Below are 17,956 nucleotides of genomic sequence, written 5' to 3' on the forward strand. Positions count from 1 at the left end.
GTGTCACTGAACTATCCTTTTCTATGCTTCATGCTGATAGTTAGGTGTACAGCTTTTTTATGCTGCCGATCAATAAGTGATGGCCTATGGGCTGGGGTTCAATTCCTGGCAGGGGCACAAGGTTTTTTTCTCTTTGCCACAGCAACAAAACCAGCTGTGGAACCCACCCAGCCTCCTGTCCAATGGGTACCCTGGGAGTAAAATAGCTGGGGCATGAAGCTGACCATTTGTCAACATCTAGTGCAGAAGAATGGTGGAGCTATAACTCTACCCCCCCCTTCATCTTCAGGTCGCGGAGCACGATTACTTAAAACAGAACAATTATTTTACCAGTCAGTATTGTGACTAAGCTATGGGCAGGACTGAGGAATGCAGTTTGATTCCTTGCAAGGACAAGATGTTTTTTTTTTCTTTTGCACAGCATCCAGACTGGCTCTGGGACCCATCCAGCTTCTTATACAAAATGTGCTGGGCAAGATCACCACTCCTCCATTCATCTTCATGATGTGGTGCTTAAGTACAGAAACAATTTCACCTTTCACATTCAATCATCTTTTTCAATGTAAATCTTACCTTTTTTTTAATCGCCAAATCCAGTTTCTTCGTAGATAGTGTGATGTATCTGAACAGTGGTTTCTACTAAGAATTTTCAAACTAGCTACACAATGCAGTTAAATTCCCCGGTGCTCTGATGGAGGGGAGTTCAGAGTACATAAAGAACTCCAACAGAATTGTACATAGAAAGCTGCAACAGCCTAAAAGTTTCATCAACAGAAAACTGTAAATTATAAATGCTATGTTCATAAATCAAACTGGTTTTAAACAGACTTCTAGAGATTCTGCTTGATCTGTGGGTTTAATGGAAAAGTGTATATATTATACATAGCCATGGTACCTGCCAGTGATATGGCACATAGGGAATCTTCCTAGGAGGAAAGCATCTGAAGTTGATCTTTCCTCCATACAGTGCAGCCATATTGGCAAATCACTCGTTCTTTTAGCACTAGTCTATCATGGCAGATCTCAGGTACTCATAGCCAAGGTTATGAAGGGCACCATCATCTGGGATGACACTGGGTATGCTGGTGGAAATTCACGTTTCAGAACATACTGCCTCCACCTTCGGGGTCAAAGAGTGCAACAAACAGAAAGCAGACCCCTCTACTTCGACCCTGTAAATTGTGGCAGTTACGTTCCTCCGAAACGTCTGTAAACTTCCATTAGTCTAGACTGTCGATTCGCTGTTGATTCCATCTCACGCATTGTGAACAGAAAGGGGTGGATATTGTATACGGATTTTATATGTATAAAACTACTTACAAATCCGTAATACATACCATAAGGCAATACTTCAAGCAGGCACAGCACCAGCTTCTATAACAAGGGCGTATTTCAGCCATTGCTGGAAGCAGAACAAACTGAATAAGGTACGTTACGTGCAACTTTCCACTATACATACGTACATACGCTTTAAACTGAACATTTAAGGAAACTTACTGTGTTCTTAGCAGCTACGTAGGTAGAAAAGTTTTTGTCCTTACAATTAACGTTATCGACACTTCCTACGCCATTTTTTTTTTTTGCCTTATGAGAAACTGCCCTGTAACATTACATTTTCTCCAAGTTTCGTCGCGACAACAGCAATGTTAACTTAAAATAATTTACTTCTTATGGTTAAACTTCCTTGGAAACTGTAAATAAATTAATTACACAATTTTCTACTGCAATGGGTATTCCATCACCATCGTGGGGGGGGGGTAACAGTACAGTTTCCAATTGGTTCTATGTTCCTCGGTCTTCCAAACATTATGCCGCTTTCACTCTAATCAGTATTAAATACATTAGTCACTGTAACCACAAAAGCAGGCTTCTACTGCTCATGGGTGACATAAAATCGTTAATCACAATCCATAAACAAAACTCAAAATGGCGTCACGCAATCCTAGAAATCCATTATGTCGGCGTCACTGATTAAATCGGTACTCCGTAATATAATCAATACACATTAAATTGGTATGTGGAGCTCATGCAATGGAAGGGTTTGGGTTCTAACTATAATACTACACAACTAACTCAGTATTTTCAACTTTCTTTACTCGTGCATGTCACACACTGCTGTGTAATGCGACAGATTACAAGTCACCTGACCCCTCAAAAATTAATTTTTTATGTATTCACATACAAGTTACTTATACCTTCATACAAAAAAGTACTCCAGTCTTTAATAACATCGCATCTTCAGTTTCTCTCTTGATCACAATCACGACTTATGTGGCCAGTCTTGCCACACTGATAGCAACTTTTGGCTGATGACCCCTCTGGACAGTTGCGTGCGATGTGGCCCGTCTTGTTGCAGTTATAGCAAGAGCCACCGGATCTACCACCGTAGCCGTTTGATGTGTCTGGACATTCACGTGCAATGTGGCCAGTCTTGTTGCAGTTGTAGCATGATGGTCCATCAGCATTTTGCTGACAATCTCTGGAGATGTGGCCCACACCGTTACAGCGGTAACACCTGTCTTGCTCTTCTCTGCAGTCGCGGGCGAAATGCCCAAATCCATTACATTTGTAACATTTACTGTCTCCACGGCCTCCTCCACCACCGCGACTAAATCCTCCACCGCCTTGAGGGCATTCTCGAGCAAAATGTCCTGAGCGATTGCACTTGTAACAAACACTTGATGAACTCATTATAGATATTAACTGTATTAACTGTTAACAACGGAGCAATATGGAACCTGCCTGCGCTCTAACACGTGGGAGAGTGAATGAGTGACTCTGCTTCCTGCTAGTTCCGCTTGGAAGCACTGCTACAGTGTTAGGCTGACTGCCTGTTCATGCAACAAGAAATATCCACGCGCAAGGGTAGAATGACGCGTGGGGACGCGAGTAAACGGAAGTTATGATCGTTGTTATGATCAAGCTTTGCGCCAGGTTGAGCGACTGCGAGAGATATTAAGAGAACAGTTCACGAATCCAATCGCAGCAACTTCCATAGAATATTAAGCTGTGGGGTTGAAATTATATATTTGCTGTTTGTGTATTAGGAACGTTTGTATGCATGGTGTGAAAGCAATATTTGTTTGAGTCTGTAGTGCATTTATCTTGAATTTGCGAGTCCATTGCTTCCACACGAAGTTTTTGTTTCTAAAATGGCGGATGACTGTGAGAAGGATCAGTCTCCAGACAATTACGATGACGATAAAGATGACGAACCCTCAGATGATGATGAAGAAGATTATAGGCCAATGCCGAAGTCAAGAGGGAGAGGAAATTACAGGTAGGAATATATTGGTCCCAAAAAATTGTCTGTTAGAGGAACTCTTGTAAAGAATATTTTATTTACATGATTTCACTTTAATGGCATTTTCACGATTTAGTTACTATAAGTGGGGTTTGGATTGTTAATTGGATTTATTTAGCACATATCTCGTAACCACAAGTAATGATAACACCCGCTAAGTCTGTATGTTTGTTAGTCGTTGCTTGGTTACAGTCTTTACTAGGTGTCGGTAGGTTACAGCTGTTAACAACGGAGGTTCTTCTACTTCGGTGCTCACATGCCCACTGGATGATGACTGGCCTTCAGTTCAACTCTCAGCTACAACTCATGGCCACCTAGCCATTGCTGCCCATCACTGGTAGTTGCCAGCTTGGAGGTTGTGGTTGAAAAGCCTCGGCATGGACTGCATAGAAAATGTCATACTCAGCAATCTCTTTTGTTGTTGTGCACATGTCCATTGGCATCGATATGTGGTCATTGAGCTCTTACCAAGTAGTGGATGACTTCTTCAGCCATCAGTCACAGTATTTTATCTGCATGAGCATTGAAACACATGGTATTATTGAGCGATTATTCCATAATTTGGATATGGAAGTGTCAACACACAGCAGTCACTCCCGCCGAGAACTGCTGCTTCATATACCTCTGTAGAGGTTACTGATTTGTAATGCTAGTTCAGGATTTGGTAATTTAGAGGGGGTTTTGATGGTCCGTTAAAACAGATTTAGCAAATAGTACAGGAGGTGAAGCATTTTGTATCATGAGGTAGTAGTTGGCGAGGATTAGGCTGTATTCTGCTCTTTATCTGGTTAACCACCTTGACCCATGTTTGTTGATGGCATCTACTAAAGCATATTTATGTAAAAGGCATATTACGCATACAAACACTTGCTTAGTATTTGTGCCAGCAAGCAGCCACAGATCCTCCAAAAGAAAAGATACAAAGAATAGCAATTGACCTTGTGTAATTCTGTTTCATCTCCTAATATGGTACAAACTTTGTTCCTTTGCCTCTTACGGCTGTCCATCCTGAAAAAGAGCGCATATGACATTGTGATGATAACCTAGAACTTTGCTTTATGCAACATGTACAACACCTAACTCTCAGAAGCAACATTTTTTCTGTATGAACAATAGAGTTAAGTAGGCATGTCCACTTTTATATACTGGATATTTCCTAGTGGAATGTTACTGAACTTTCTGAATGCCTCCCAGAAATTAATATTTGAGGAAATGGCACCTTTGTGCTGCAACTTGCAGGGCATTACCAGTTTCTGTTTGGTATGTTGATGAAAGGACCGGCTCAGGAATCACTGTATTTTTCCAAGAGGTTGTATTCTGTTCACTTCCATTTCAAGGCAGCGTGTGTGTTACCTTTAAAACAGCCATATTTCTGCAAGCTTTCCACAGTGGCAACTGATAGGTATCATATCATTGCATAGGATGCTGCTGTGGAAGTTTGCATAATACTCTGAGTATTTGGTTGTGTGGATTGTGCTTGTGCGCACTCAGTGCAATATATAGTGCATTGGAGTAGAAGTAATTGAGCCGTGGTGCCTGTAGACATGCATGAAATATACTCGTATGAAGCTGCTTCTATCTTGGTAATATTGGCTTACATTCTCAAAAAAATTTTTAATTTGTGTTAACACTCTTATTGAGTAGGTAAGGTAAAGTTGGCCCTCTGCTTAACTAATTAAGGTGTATAAGGTGTGTATGCATTTATAGATCCACATATTCTTGACCTCTGCACTAGTTGGAAGTGTGTGGTCAACACTCTGCCCCCCCCCCTCCCCAGAAAGAGCCCTTGGTACCCATTGGATAGGAGACTGAGTGGGCCCCAGAACCAGCATGAGTGCTGTGGAAAAAAAAAAATTGCCTCTGCCAGAGATTAAACCCCGGCCATCAAGCTTGTTAGTCTGTTGCTATATTAACAGAGCTGACTCAGCTCTTTGATGATGATGATGATGATGAGGCGGAGGAGGAGGAGGACAGCGACGATAAATCATGAAGAAGTCAATTGGCCCTTGTAGATGATTATGGTGTGGTGCCTGTAATTTTGTGGAACGTAGCTCTAATTTTTTCATATTCACAGATGACAAAATTTGGAATTCTCATATTGTAGTTTTGAAACCAGTTTACAGCCATTAAATTATGGAATAATAGTATGGGGACGTAGTGCTAAGACCCTCACTAGACGAATTTTTGTACCCCAAAAAAGGGCAGTAAGATACATTGCAGGGCTAAAACTTCTGGAATTGTGCAGGGATAGCTTTAGAAATCTAAAGATACTAACAGTATACTTGCTATATATACAAGAAACAATCTTATATGTAAAAAAAGTGTAACTGCACAGTGAATGAACAAATACATACATATAACACAAGAAATAGTAAAGACTCATATATATGGGCACAACTTAGAACTTTATAATAGTAATCCTTCAGTAGCTGGCTGTATCTTTTACAACAAATTGCCTAACAACATAAAAGAAATAGAAAAAAATAAGTTCACAAGGGAATTGAAGTTATTATTCAGAGGTGCTATTACACAGCGGAGGACTATTTGAACAATGAATTCTCGAATATTGGCTACTGATATAAACAAAAGTATATACTATAGAATGTATAAAATGTTGTATATCTAATATAATTTTTTAGCATTAAGATTGTTGTAATTTAATAATGTATATTAGCTGAAAGACTTGTCCTATATCATTGTATCATGATCTAGAAGATTAATAAAAGAATGAATGAATGAAAATATAATATTGTCAGTGCATTGCATGAATTTGGAATATAATTGGCAAAGAAATGAAACAAAGCGAGTTGTCTGGCTCTTCTCCAGAGTGGCTCAGTGGTTTGCACGGTGTATGAATGGACTGTTATCAAAAGAATGTGCCCCTTCAAAGACTCATGGGTACAGTGGTTTTTAAATACTAGAACTGGAAGATGTGCACGGCTACACAAGTTATTCTGATAAATACAAGTAGTACTAAACTTGGTGAGGGAATTGTTCATTATTTATCTTTTGTTATGTGAAATTTCAGTGAAAGTGATGTGTATTTTATAAACATTTTAAAATACATATTTTCCATGTTTTTCTGTTTCCATTGTGGTCTCAAGATCTCTAAGCTTTTATTAAGCCTGCAAGTAGGTATAATTAGTTCTTCTGTGCATGTTCATAGATATTCAAAACCATGTTGTATTTGTGTATGCTATAAACAAAAATCAAGGATTTTTTGAATTTGGGATTTGTTACTTTAGATGTGCAGTTGTATAGTTAGGTGGTTAAATGGCTTTCTCATATTAGTGAAAGTACATTTTTTATATTGTTAATGGATAATATTACTTATGTATTTTCTATCATATATGTAGTGCTACAATACTGGTATTACTCTTTCCATTCCATCTTGTTTAAAAGAAATCGAGGTCGTGGAGCACCTCATGACTTTGGACCGCCAAGAGGTCCCCCACCAGGACATGGCCCACCAAGATTCCGTGGGCGGGGTTATGGTCCAAGGGGGCCTCCATTCAGAGGTCCACCACCACCTCACTTTGGAGGACCTCGTGGTCCAAGATTCCGTGGACCTCCGCCATTTGATCCTAACTGGGGACCAATGCCACCTCCAGGAATGCATCCGCATCCACATATGATGGGTCCACCTCCACCAGGAATGGTAAGATTTCGTATAAGCATTTGTTACAATATTTTTGCATTTATTTGGGTTTTCTTTTTGCGTTCCACATTATAGGTTTTTAAATTTGTTATACATACTAAACTACCTTATTATGGAATAAATGGAAATGCAAGTAGGTAGTTTACTTCATTTTTTAGAAGCAGAGGGTAGAGTTATCTCTAAGCTCTCCACGTACTCAGGAAAATGTGTATTGCAACAAGGGTAAAGTTCAACATAGAATGCTTCAGGGCTCCATTCTTGGTCCATCACTTTTTCTATTATATACTAATGACCTTCCACCCCATAGTAATTCAATCTTAACACCTTTTATATTTGAAGATGATGCAAGTGTATTAATTGCTGAACCAAATATGAGGTGTCTTGTACAATCATCAAACCAAAGCTTTACAGCCATGAGCAAACAGTGTGTAGTCAATAAACTTACTTTAATTGTTTATAAAATAAACTTAATATAAATTTGTAACTAATAACCAGCCAATAACTGGTATGTAAATATGATATAATGCTCAGCAGGTTCAAAGAATGTGGTTTTCCTGTTTGCTAGTGGTAACCAGAGAAATTATACAGGCAACTACTTTCACACATGACATTTGGGAGTTTGCTTTTTTTAGTTTCAACCACTGTGACACACAAAAGATGGCAAGCCACATTCAAAGAAGTTAAGATCAGAATTATTAATAAGTTGTAACAAGATATTTAAATTTGATTTTTCTTATGTCTGGCATGTGTATTTTTTGGGACAAACATTACAGGAACAGAAAGAAATTAATGTTTCTGACTGTTGGTGGTGAGGGCTGCAATCTGACAGAACAGTTCTTTTTGGTGACCAGTACATTTGTGTAGCTGTCAGATTTAGGGGGAAAATACCCTTGGAGATTAATGAATATGTGAAGTAGAAGTACCAAAGTTCCTTAGTCTGAAAATTGATAATTGACTAATTTTATGTGAAAACTAGCTGTACCCGGCCACGTGTTGCTGTGGCTCAGTCTAATGAAATATTTCAATTCAAATGTAGATCAATCGACACAGCTCAGTCCCACTGCCAATTGCACTGAAAAATAAGGAAAACAGTTAAGGAAACCAAATGAAAAACAGTGAAAAATAAACTATACTCATGAAATGAACGCTATGGTAAGCGACACAGCCCAATTCCAATGCAATGTCACATGAAATAATTAAATCAAAATGAAAATAAATCGAAACTGTTTATATTCAGCGGTAGCTATCGCAAGACTGACTCCTTCGGCGGTTACTTCCAGACTCTTCTGTATCCCTCGGCATCTGCCCCGAGACTGACTGCTTCTTGTCCAAGCTGGACTATTTATACCTCGGCGGATGCTATACAATGAGCCTTCTGTTGTCTATCACCGGGGAAACGCTGCCAAAGTCGAATCCAAAACTCTTGAGTGCAAACTCAGGATCTGTGCTGTGATTTCACTCAGAATCTCTTGTGATACTCGAGACACTCGTGATGCTGAACAGTCGCCAGAGTTAAACTCTCTTATACATATAGCCAGCATTTGGACGGGATAGGGAATAAGAAGAAAGTCATCTTCTGGGTTTAGGCGCCGTGTATACGAAGAATACACGGCGCCTAAACCCAGAAGACGACTTTCTTTACAGTCATCACCGTGAAAACCTCAAAACTTACAGGGATAGGGAATACCTTATCGAAGAGTTAGTTTCATCTGTTGCTTAGGAAATGCTAGCACAGAACACCTTGTAGAAGTGTTTGGTTTCATCCGTTGTTACGCAACGGAACCTCTTATCCTCTCATCTCCAGGGAAACACATTTGTTGTTTTGGCAATTCCTATGCAACTGCCCACTGTTATCGCCTTTCCATGGAAGTATACTTTCCGGTTTCATCCTTTACGCAACGGAACCTCTTGTACTTTAATCTCTGGGGAATCACGTTTGTTGTTTTGGCAATTCCTATGCAACTGTTATTGCGTTTCCATGGAAGTATACTTTCCGGATTCACGCGTGGCCGGGTACAGCTAGTAGGTATATAAAAACGCGCGTATTCGAATGCAACGTTGTGTCAAAATTTCGAAGCAACCGGTGAAGAACTTCCGGAGATTTTCGAGGGCTAACAAACGAACATTTACATTTTTATTTATATAGATTGTGTGCTGATCGAACTTTTGTCATTGGATATTTTCATCCCATTGTTAATGAAGAATGACATGGTACAGTACATGGCCGCGAATATCCATACCGTGTTACCTTGTAAAATTCATCCAGTCTGTCTTATTTATTTTATTTTATTTTTGAGAAAATTATGTGTCAAATGAAATTTTATAAAGGGAAATTTGTATCTCAGTTCTCATCAGGTGATTGCATGATGGTGCCAGTAGGCATAAATTTCTTGACATCTTGTATATTTCTGTGTTTCTGTGTATGTTGTTTGTAATCATGTGACTGACTGTAAATGTAATATATGTGTGTGTGTATATTATATATATGGAAATAATCTGTATGTGTATTTTCTTGTACATGGATAGTGAACTGTGTGAAATTTATGCATATTGTTTAGTCATGTGATGTCACTCCTTTTATTGCCATTTTTAACAATTAAATTGGGAGGGTCAAAGATAAGTCGCTGATAATAATCAGCACCAGTAATATCAAAGAATGTCACTGGCCATGCTAGTAAGACAGGTAAATTCAGTGCACATCTTAATTGTTTTTCTAAGATCATAGCATTATTATTTGCCCATCACTTATTTGAACTGGAATTACTACTACCATCACTGCCACCAGTGTTGCTGCTCCTAGTACTACCACTGTTGCTGCTGCTACTACTACTACTACTACTACTACTACTACTACTACTACTACTACTACTGCTGCTGCCATTATGGGGTGTTTTCTTTCAGCATTGTTGACTGGATGGAAATATGTATCTATATGATATTTCAGAGGTTGTAGGACTTCCTGGAGGTATTCCTTATCACAAGGCAACATTTGGACATTTGAAGAACACTCACATAATGATAGATTACTATCACTTTTCCTTGTACTACTGCTGCCATGTTTACCATATTTCAACAATGGTTCATCATTGTCAGCTCATCTTTGTACGTTACAGAAAATATTGATACTAGTTATCCTTTTATTCACAACCACTTAGCCACCACCCCACATGATGGGACATATGGGTATGCCTCCACCTGGTCCTGGACCATATGGGCCACCTCCAATGGGATGTCCTCCTCCTCAACAGCAACAGCAGCAACAACAACCTCCTCCATTGAATTCAACTGGAAGCCCTGGAAACAACATGCCACCAGCAAATGCACCTGTGAGTTTGTTTCCTGTGCTGTAACTAGATAGCATAAGGTGCAGCTTGCAATTCATATGAACTGTTTGCAATTGTCAAGGAATTAGATGTGCTGTTTTGTAATATGGTCTCATGTTATGAAATGTTTTGGGTTGACATGGTTTTGTTGCAGTGGAACTGCATTTACACAACTTATTTCCTTGTAATATGACATTCATGGGAAGCTGATGATACAGGGTGGGGTGCAGAAACTTCCTTTTTTTGAGGGTGAATAAAAGAAAAATTATTGCTGATAGACAAAATTTATGTTTAGCTAATGAAAGAACATACTTTAAAGTTTTAAATCATGTAGTTTGAAACAAAATATCTTGAAGGTGGTGGCCACTGTTCTCTGTGCACTGATGCAACCGTTTTCTGAAGTTCCCCTCTGCATGTTCCAACATGTGCACCAGAATTTGGGCTACTTCCTGCCGAATAACATTCTTCAGCTGAAGCAGGTTTGTGGGGCGATGTTTAAAAACCTCTGCCTTGAGGTATCCCATAAAAAAATCACAGGGCGTTAGATCAGGTGAGTGTGCTGCCCACGGGATGTCACCTCGAAGCGAGATGAGCTGTCCAGGGAACTTCGCCCTCAAGACTGTCATTGAAGCTCGGGCTGTGTGGGCCGTGGCACCATCCTGTTGGAACCAGATATTTTCTAGATGCATTTCTTCAAGAGTTGGTTCAAAAAAGTTTTTGATCATGTCCACATACCGCTGTGAATTGACAGTAACTACATGATTGTCTTCCTCAAAAAAAAATAAGGGCCAGTAATTCTAACTCTTGACAACGTACCCCATACTGTCACCCTATCACTACGAAGTGGCCTCTCATGGAACTCTCTGGGATTGTTACCACTCCAATAGCACATATTCTGCTTGTTGACATATCCGGATAGGTGAAAATGTGCCTCATCACTAAAGAAAACAAGTGTGTTGGGAGGTTTTAAGTTTCCAATAACGTTTCGCATGCCGTTATTCAGTTCTGGAAATCACGTGGTGACAATTCTTGCACAACAACCATCTTATAGGGATGGAAATGAAGGTGTTCATGAATAATTCGGGTATAAAATTTCCAATAACGTTTCGCACGCCGTTATTCAGTTCTGAAAATCATGTGGTGACAATTCTTGCACAACAACCATCTTATAGGGATGGAAATTAAGATGTTCGTGAAGAATTCGGCACATTCAACGATTGGATATTTCTAGGGCGACTGCATATTTGCGAGCGGAGCGTCTTGGAGATCTCAAAATCGACTGTCGAACTGCCTCCACATTTTCTGGCATTGTAATGGTCCGTTGTTGTCCTGATGATTTTTTCACCACACTCCCAGTTGTCCTAAAGTTCTTTACCCACAAAACAATCGATTTCTGGTCGGAAACTGGACCTCTGGGCTTAATTCTGAAGTGAGTACGGAATGCACACTGCACTGCCACGTAGGAATGGTTGTTTGAAAAATAGGCTTTGACAGCAAATGCATGCTGCTCACTCATCCACCTCATGTTTCCTACTGAAGGGTATTAGACAGAAACTTCCGTGACTGCTGCGTTCGCTGAGCCTATCCCCACTTTTCTGCGACCTCCCCTCCCTTCACAATGCGTCTTCACCAAAAGGAAGTTTCTGCGCCCCACCCTGTGTTTTATGGCCTGTAGCATTTATTTTTGTTTATGCATATTTTCTAGAATGCCAACTTGCCTGGCATGGATTTGACAGGAGAAATTTGGGTAGAAACCAAAGCAAGCGAAGGAAAATCATATTTCTACAATGCTCGAACTAGGGAGACAACGTGGACCAAGCCAGAGGGCCCTGCAGTGAAGATAATTACACAAGAACAGGTTAGTACCGAAATTCTGAATGAATTTGTTTTACATCCTGACCATTCTGTATGCTTCATGAGCATTGATTTAAGGTTCCCTTCATAACTGCAGACTAACATTTGTGACACTGCAGAATGTCTCTTTTCAGCATAATCACTCATTTATACCACAATATTCTGCTTTTGTGCTCTCTTACTTACTGATGGAGTTGAGCCCTTCTTCAGGAGCCGCCAATTCTGCAGCTTCTCAAGAATTTGCCAGCATTTTATGGAACCCGAAGGTTCATTACCATGTTCACAAGATCCCTCCATTGGTCCCTATCCTGAGCCAGATCAATCCAATCCATACCACCCATCCTATATCTCTGAGGTCCGTTTTAATATTGTTTACCCACCTACAACATAGTCTTCCCAGTGGTCTTGTTCCTTCTGGCTTTCCCACCAATATCCTATATGCATTCCTCATCTCCCCCATTCGTGCTACATACCCTGCCCACCTCATCCTCCTTGTCTTGATCATTCTAATTATACTTGAAGAAGAGTACAAGTTATGCTCCTCATTCTCCTGCCACTGCCCTGAGTGAACCTGCCCTATACAAACTTCTGATGTTCCATGTGCCGAATCTCCTGTCCGTTTTATTCAGCGTAGGGTGTTTATCCAGAGGATCCATCCAGGCCCAAGGCTTTTGTGTTCATTTTCATAACTGGATTATTTTTTATGTTGAGTTGTTAGCCCCAAGCTGGAGGACCAGCCCATGTCAGCTGTTCGCAACTGCTTATTCAATATATTTGCAGCTTCCCTCCATACCTGGAGGGCATCTCCATCTGCAACCTGAGGATGTGCCATGCCATGGTGACAAGGGACCCACCTAACATGGACTTCTTTGCTTTCACACAAATAAATTTAGGCATGGTTGTTGAGTCAAAAGGGGAGAATAAATTGAAAAGTTGTCAGTTAAATGGCATTATATTCAAGTTGGTAAATAAATATGTTTCTGCAAAATAAGGGTCTCTTTGATGTATTGGTTTGTTTGAAGTCATTTGGTGTTCATAATTATTGTCCGTTTCATTTCTCAAGTGTTATTTCCACTTTCATAATTTCATTTTAACCTCTCATTCTTCTGAATTTCCTTTGTAAGGTGTTAGAAATGATCTGATACATTTATTATCAGGTGGAAGTGATGGCTCAAGCTGCAGGAGTTAATTCTGGTGGTCCCAACAGTTCAGGACCATTACAGGTACCACCACAGGCTCAGCCTGCACCTTCCCAGAAACCAGACAACGAAGGAAACAATGCACAGCAACCTCCTGATGGTGAGATTATGTACAGAATGGGGCAGAAGTCAGGACACATTCATTGCCTATTTAATTAATTTTTTTACATGAATTTCCTTGCAGTTATTGCTACAATCTCACAGCTACATACTCATTTATGACTTCAAGTAGGCACACTGGCCATCTTCCACTTTGATGTGAAGGAAAAAATATACATAAAAATTATGAAGTGTGTCTTTACTTTTGTACCATTCTGTATTTCCATTATGGCCACAGACTTGAATGTCTGTTAGTTCAGATCAAAATTATGATATTTACAGTAATGAGATTCACTGGATTTATTACATGGTGTGAAAATTTTATATTGTTTCGTGCTCAGAAATAGAAGTAAAATGTAGTTCTTGTGTTCTGTGCTGACCATTATAGTAATAATGTTGTTACTGGCAGAGCATTTATGTGCACTGCGTCATGGTGGGAATATATTTACATGTCTGTTATTTTGTTCCTCATAGCTGCTGACAGAGATGGAAGTAGTGAAGGGCACCAAGGTGAAGCAGTCATTTTTTTATTTATTGCTTCTTATTTAACAGTGCTGTCAATATTTAGGCAACGTACTCTTGATAGGATGATTACAGTAATGAGATCGTATAGTGTCAATAACAGGATAATTAATGAATGTGGAGCACCTGCTGAAATGAGAATTGGCAGGGGAAACCAAAGTACTAAACCAGCTGCAGTGCCATTTTGTCCACCACAAATCTCACATGATCTGACCTGAGATCAAATCCAATCTGCCATGGTTTGGAGCTGACACCTAACCACATGAGCTGTGGTATAACCTTCCTTCATTGTTGTAATATTGTATGATAGGTGGCATATATTGAGGAAATTGGCACAAGCGAATCAGTCACTTGGGAAAGTGCAGTATTCAGATCTAGCCCAGGGTACAGTTTATCCTGACTGAGCTTTTCCTTGGCTTCCTTCAGTCCTTCCAAGCAGTTGCTAGAATACTATTTCAGTTTAGGCCGCAGCCACTTCCGTTCACATCCTTTCCAATTATCATTTATTTGATAGTCTCATTACACTGTGAGGACAAATTAATGTAAATTTTGTAGTATTACTTGGTAGGTGTTTAGTCTGCAAATAAGCCAGAAAGGAAGTCTTGGAAGGTTACAGCATTAGCAGTGTTAGTAACATGTGGACAAAACATTGTTGCTGTCATCTTACCATAAATGGTGTAAGTCCATGCTTATATAAATATAGTTAATTATGTTCTCCCTCTGCCCCTATTTTTCCTCAAAATAGTATAATTTTTTTGTTTAGATTTATCCAAAAAGGGAGGAAGTAACCTACATAAATATATGTTTTATAATTTGTAGGGGGCACGCGCTAGTGTAGTTTGTTGAGGCACTATGCTACAAGCTGGAAGGTCACGGGTTCAACTCCCAATGAGGTCATTCGATTTTTTTTCAATTGACCTAATCCTTCCGGCCGCACTATGGCCCTGGTGTTGACTCAGCCTCTAACAGAAATGAGTACCAGTAATTAATTAAATAATTTTCCTGAGGAGTATAGCGTGGCCGGTGCATAAGGCTGACAACCTAACCACCACCTTTGAACCGAATGTCTGGATAATGTGGGACCCTCGACATCTCACAACCCTATGGGCCTTCTCAGCCTGTTACAGGGATAGCTTTACTAACTTTTTTTTTTTTTTTTTTACTTTATAGTTTGTAGTCATCATTAAATATTAGGGTCATATAGTTGAGGAGGATGAGGTGGTTGAACATGTGGCATGCATAGGGAAGATGAGAAATGCATACAGAATTTTTGTTTCAAAATATGAAGGGAAGAGACCCTTGGGAGACATGCACATATGTGGGAGTATAATATTAAAAAGGATCCTAAATATAGCATAAGAGTTAGGACTGTGTTTGTCTGGTTCATGATGGGTTCCCAGATGTGCAATAATTAATCTTCTGGTTTCATAAAGGGTCCATGTTAGGTGGGTCCCTGTTACCACGGCATGGTGCGTCCTGTGAAAGGTGAAAGAAAATCATGAATTGGGTACAGGTTTTTTCGTACACAAGAGAATTGTATCAGCAGTTAAGAGGGTAGAATTTGTTAGTGATAGGATATATATATATATAATACTAAAAGGTCACTGGTGTGATAGCATTGTTATGAATGTTCACGCCCCAACAGAAGATAAGATTGATGACATAAAGGATAGATTCTATGAAGAACTAGAACATGTATTTAATAAATTCCTGAAGTACCCTATGAAAATTTTGTTAGGAGATTTCTATGCCAAAGTAGGGAAGGAAAACAAAGCTTCATAACTTGTACCCTTTTCCGAATGTAATTAGAATGATCAAGTCAAGGAGGATGAGGTGGGCACGTCATGTAGCACAAATGGGGGAGATGAGGAATGCGTATAGGATATTGGTGGGAAAGCCAAAAGGAAGGAGATTACAGGGAAGACCAAGGCATAGGTGGGTGGACAATATTAGAATGGATCTTAGAGAGATAGGGTGGGATGGATTGGATAGATCTGGCTCAGGATAGGGACCAGAGGAGGGCTCTTGTGAGCATGGTAATTAACCTTCGGGTTCCATAAAATGCTGGCAAATTCTTGAGTAGCTGCAGAATTGGCGGCTCCTCCAGAAGGGCTCAGCTCCATGAGTAAGTAAGCAAGCAAGTTTCATAAAGGGTGTGGAATTTCTTGACTAGTCAACTAGCAGGCACTTTTTGAAAAATGGTGTCTGCTACATGCAGTACTTCTTTTTTCAGTAGTCTGCATACTTTTAAAGTTTTCAGTTGTGGTGTGTTCTTTTCAGGTGGTGGAATGCCCAACACAATGCAGCCTCCTCCTTCCATGATGCAAGGACCACCTCCTGGCATGCCACCCTTTGGTGGCCCTCCCCCCCATTTTGGAGGGCCTCCACCGTTTGGCATGCCTCCTCCAGGCTTTCCAGGAGGTTATGGAACCGGAGGATACGGTGGAATGGCACCTCCTGGTGGTCCTTGGGGTATGCCACCTCAAGGAATGGGAATGCCACAACAGCAACAGCCACCACCACAACAGCCGCAGCAACAGCCCCCTCCACATCAGCCTCCAATTCAACAGCAACCACCACAACATCCACCTACGATTTCTGCTCCCCCTATGACATCCGGTCAGGTGGCTAATGCGGTGCCAGGCCAAATACAAGGAGATGACACATCACAGGTGAGCTTTTAAAAGGAGTTTTAGAATGGAAACCCTGACTGGGACTACTGATGTAGAATTCACTGTTAATGAACTAAGTAACTAGCTGTTGAACAGCTACCTGCAGGTTAAAGATTTGATTTAGCAATGTAATGATTATGTGTTTTATATGTAGGAGTTTTAGTTAACTAGAGAGAGCATTTAATACACGAAGGAACTCCCCCCCCCCAACCTTCATTTAAGAAAACTGTTTGTTTTCATATTTAATTTCAGGTCTTAGATTTGTTAAGTGTTCTTCTTTTTCCTGATTTTTAAGTCGCAAAAACACATTCTCTCTGCACTTTATGAGATGGCTACCAGAGAAGTGTTTTGAATATTTTCTCATTCTGGTATTTTAATTTTAATTGGTAAGAAATAAATAACCAAAATATAATGTCCAATGTGTGATAGCAACAAAATGTGAGATTTCTTTTAAGAGTGCTTAAGTATATAAATTTACTTCAAAGTAGACATTACTTTCTGTGCAGAGTTGTTAAAATGGCTTGCAGTGGCTAGCCAAATGGCAGGCAGCCACCTGGAATGTAGCTATGTCCTACTGCCACAGTGGCAAGTGGAAAGAAAATTCAAAGGAATGTGCTATATTTATGAGAAATTAATTGAAATTACATGTTTTGTTCATGTATCTGTGCTTGCTTATGTGTAATATGGGATTTTCTTGCTAATAGAAATTACATGTTTTGTTCATGTATCTGTGCTTGCTTATGTGTAATATGGGATTTTCTTGCTTGTTTCGTTAACTGTGTGTGACAGTTTCATACATATATATTACCATCTTAAATGGAACATTTAAATTCTGTCTCATTTGAGACAAACTGTAATATTAATGCAACAGGATGCCTAAGCACGACATTATTTACAGATTTATATATGTTATTGATTTCATGGTTGATGTTGGTATTCAGCTGCTAATTGGGGCATTTGGTAGCATAGTGGTTAAGGCACTATGCTACAAGTCAGAAGGTCATGGGTTCAAGTGCCGATGAGGTCATTGGATTTTTTTCAATTGACCTAACCCTTCCGGCCGCACTATGGCCCTGGGGTTAACTCAGCCTCTTAACAGAAATGAGTACCAGGAAATAAATAATTTTCCTTGGTAGTAAAGCGCGGCCGGCGCGTAAGACTGATAGCCTTACCACAATCTTTGAGCCGATTGTATAGATAATGTGGGACCCTCAGTGTCTCACAACCCTTATGGGCCTTCATGGCCTGTTACAGGGATAGCTTTACTTTACTTCCCCCCCCCCCCACGTGCTCCGAGTGGACACTGCCAGCGCCACACGCACACT

General features: G+C 40.0%; 2 protein-coding genes across 7 annotated transcripts in view; one reads left to right on the plus strand and one right to left on the minus strand.

Annotated features, from left to right (window-relative positions):
• Positions 1-2,073: 2,073 nt before the first annotated feature.
• Positions 2,074-2,778, minus strand: LOC111868434 (CCHC-type zinc finger protein CG3800). The gene has a single exon (XM_023859054.1). The coding sequence runs from the start codon at positions 2,689-2,691 to the stop codon at positions 2,239-2,241; it is 453 nt and encodes a 150-aa protein (XP_023714822.1). The 5' UTR covers positions 2,692-2,778; the 3' UTR covers positions 2,074-2,238.
• Positions 2,779-2,903: 125 nt separating this feature from the next.
• Positions 2,904-17,956, plus strand: part of LOC111868451 (transcription elongation regulator 1) — a 46,306-nt gene continuing 31,253 nt past the window's right edge. For all 6 annotated transcript variants that reach the window (XM_023859095.2, XM_023859094.2, XM_023859096.2 and 3 more), the window contains exons 1-6: positions 2,904-3,280; positions 6,707-6,962; positions 10,118-10,288; positions 11,991-12,143; positions 13,297-13,438; positions 16,240-16,631. In XM_023859095.2, the coding sequence (XP_023714863.1) occupies positions 3,153-3,280; positions 6,707-6,962; positions 10,118-10,288; positions 11,991-12,143; positions 13,297-13,438; positions 16,240-16,631 (1,242 nt within the window). In that variant the 5' untranslated portion in view covers positions 2,904-3,152. The remainder of the gene's footprint in view (positions 3,281-6,706; positions 6,963-10,117; positions 10,289-11,990; positions 12,144-13,296; positions 13,439-16,239; positions 16,632-17,956) is intronic.

The sequence above is a fragment of the Cryptotermes secundus genome, unplaced genomic scaffold, assembly GCF_002891405.2.
Source record: "Cryptotermes secundus unplaced genomic scaffold, Csec_1.0 scaffold106, whole genome shotgun sequence".
Taxonomy (NCBI): domain Eukaryota; kingdom Metazoa; phylum Arthropoda; class Insecta; order Blattodea; family Kalotermitidae; genus Cryptotermes; species Cryptotermes secundus.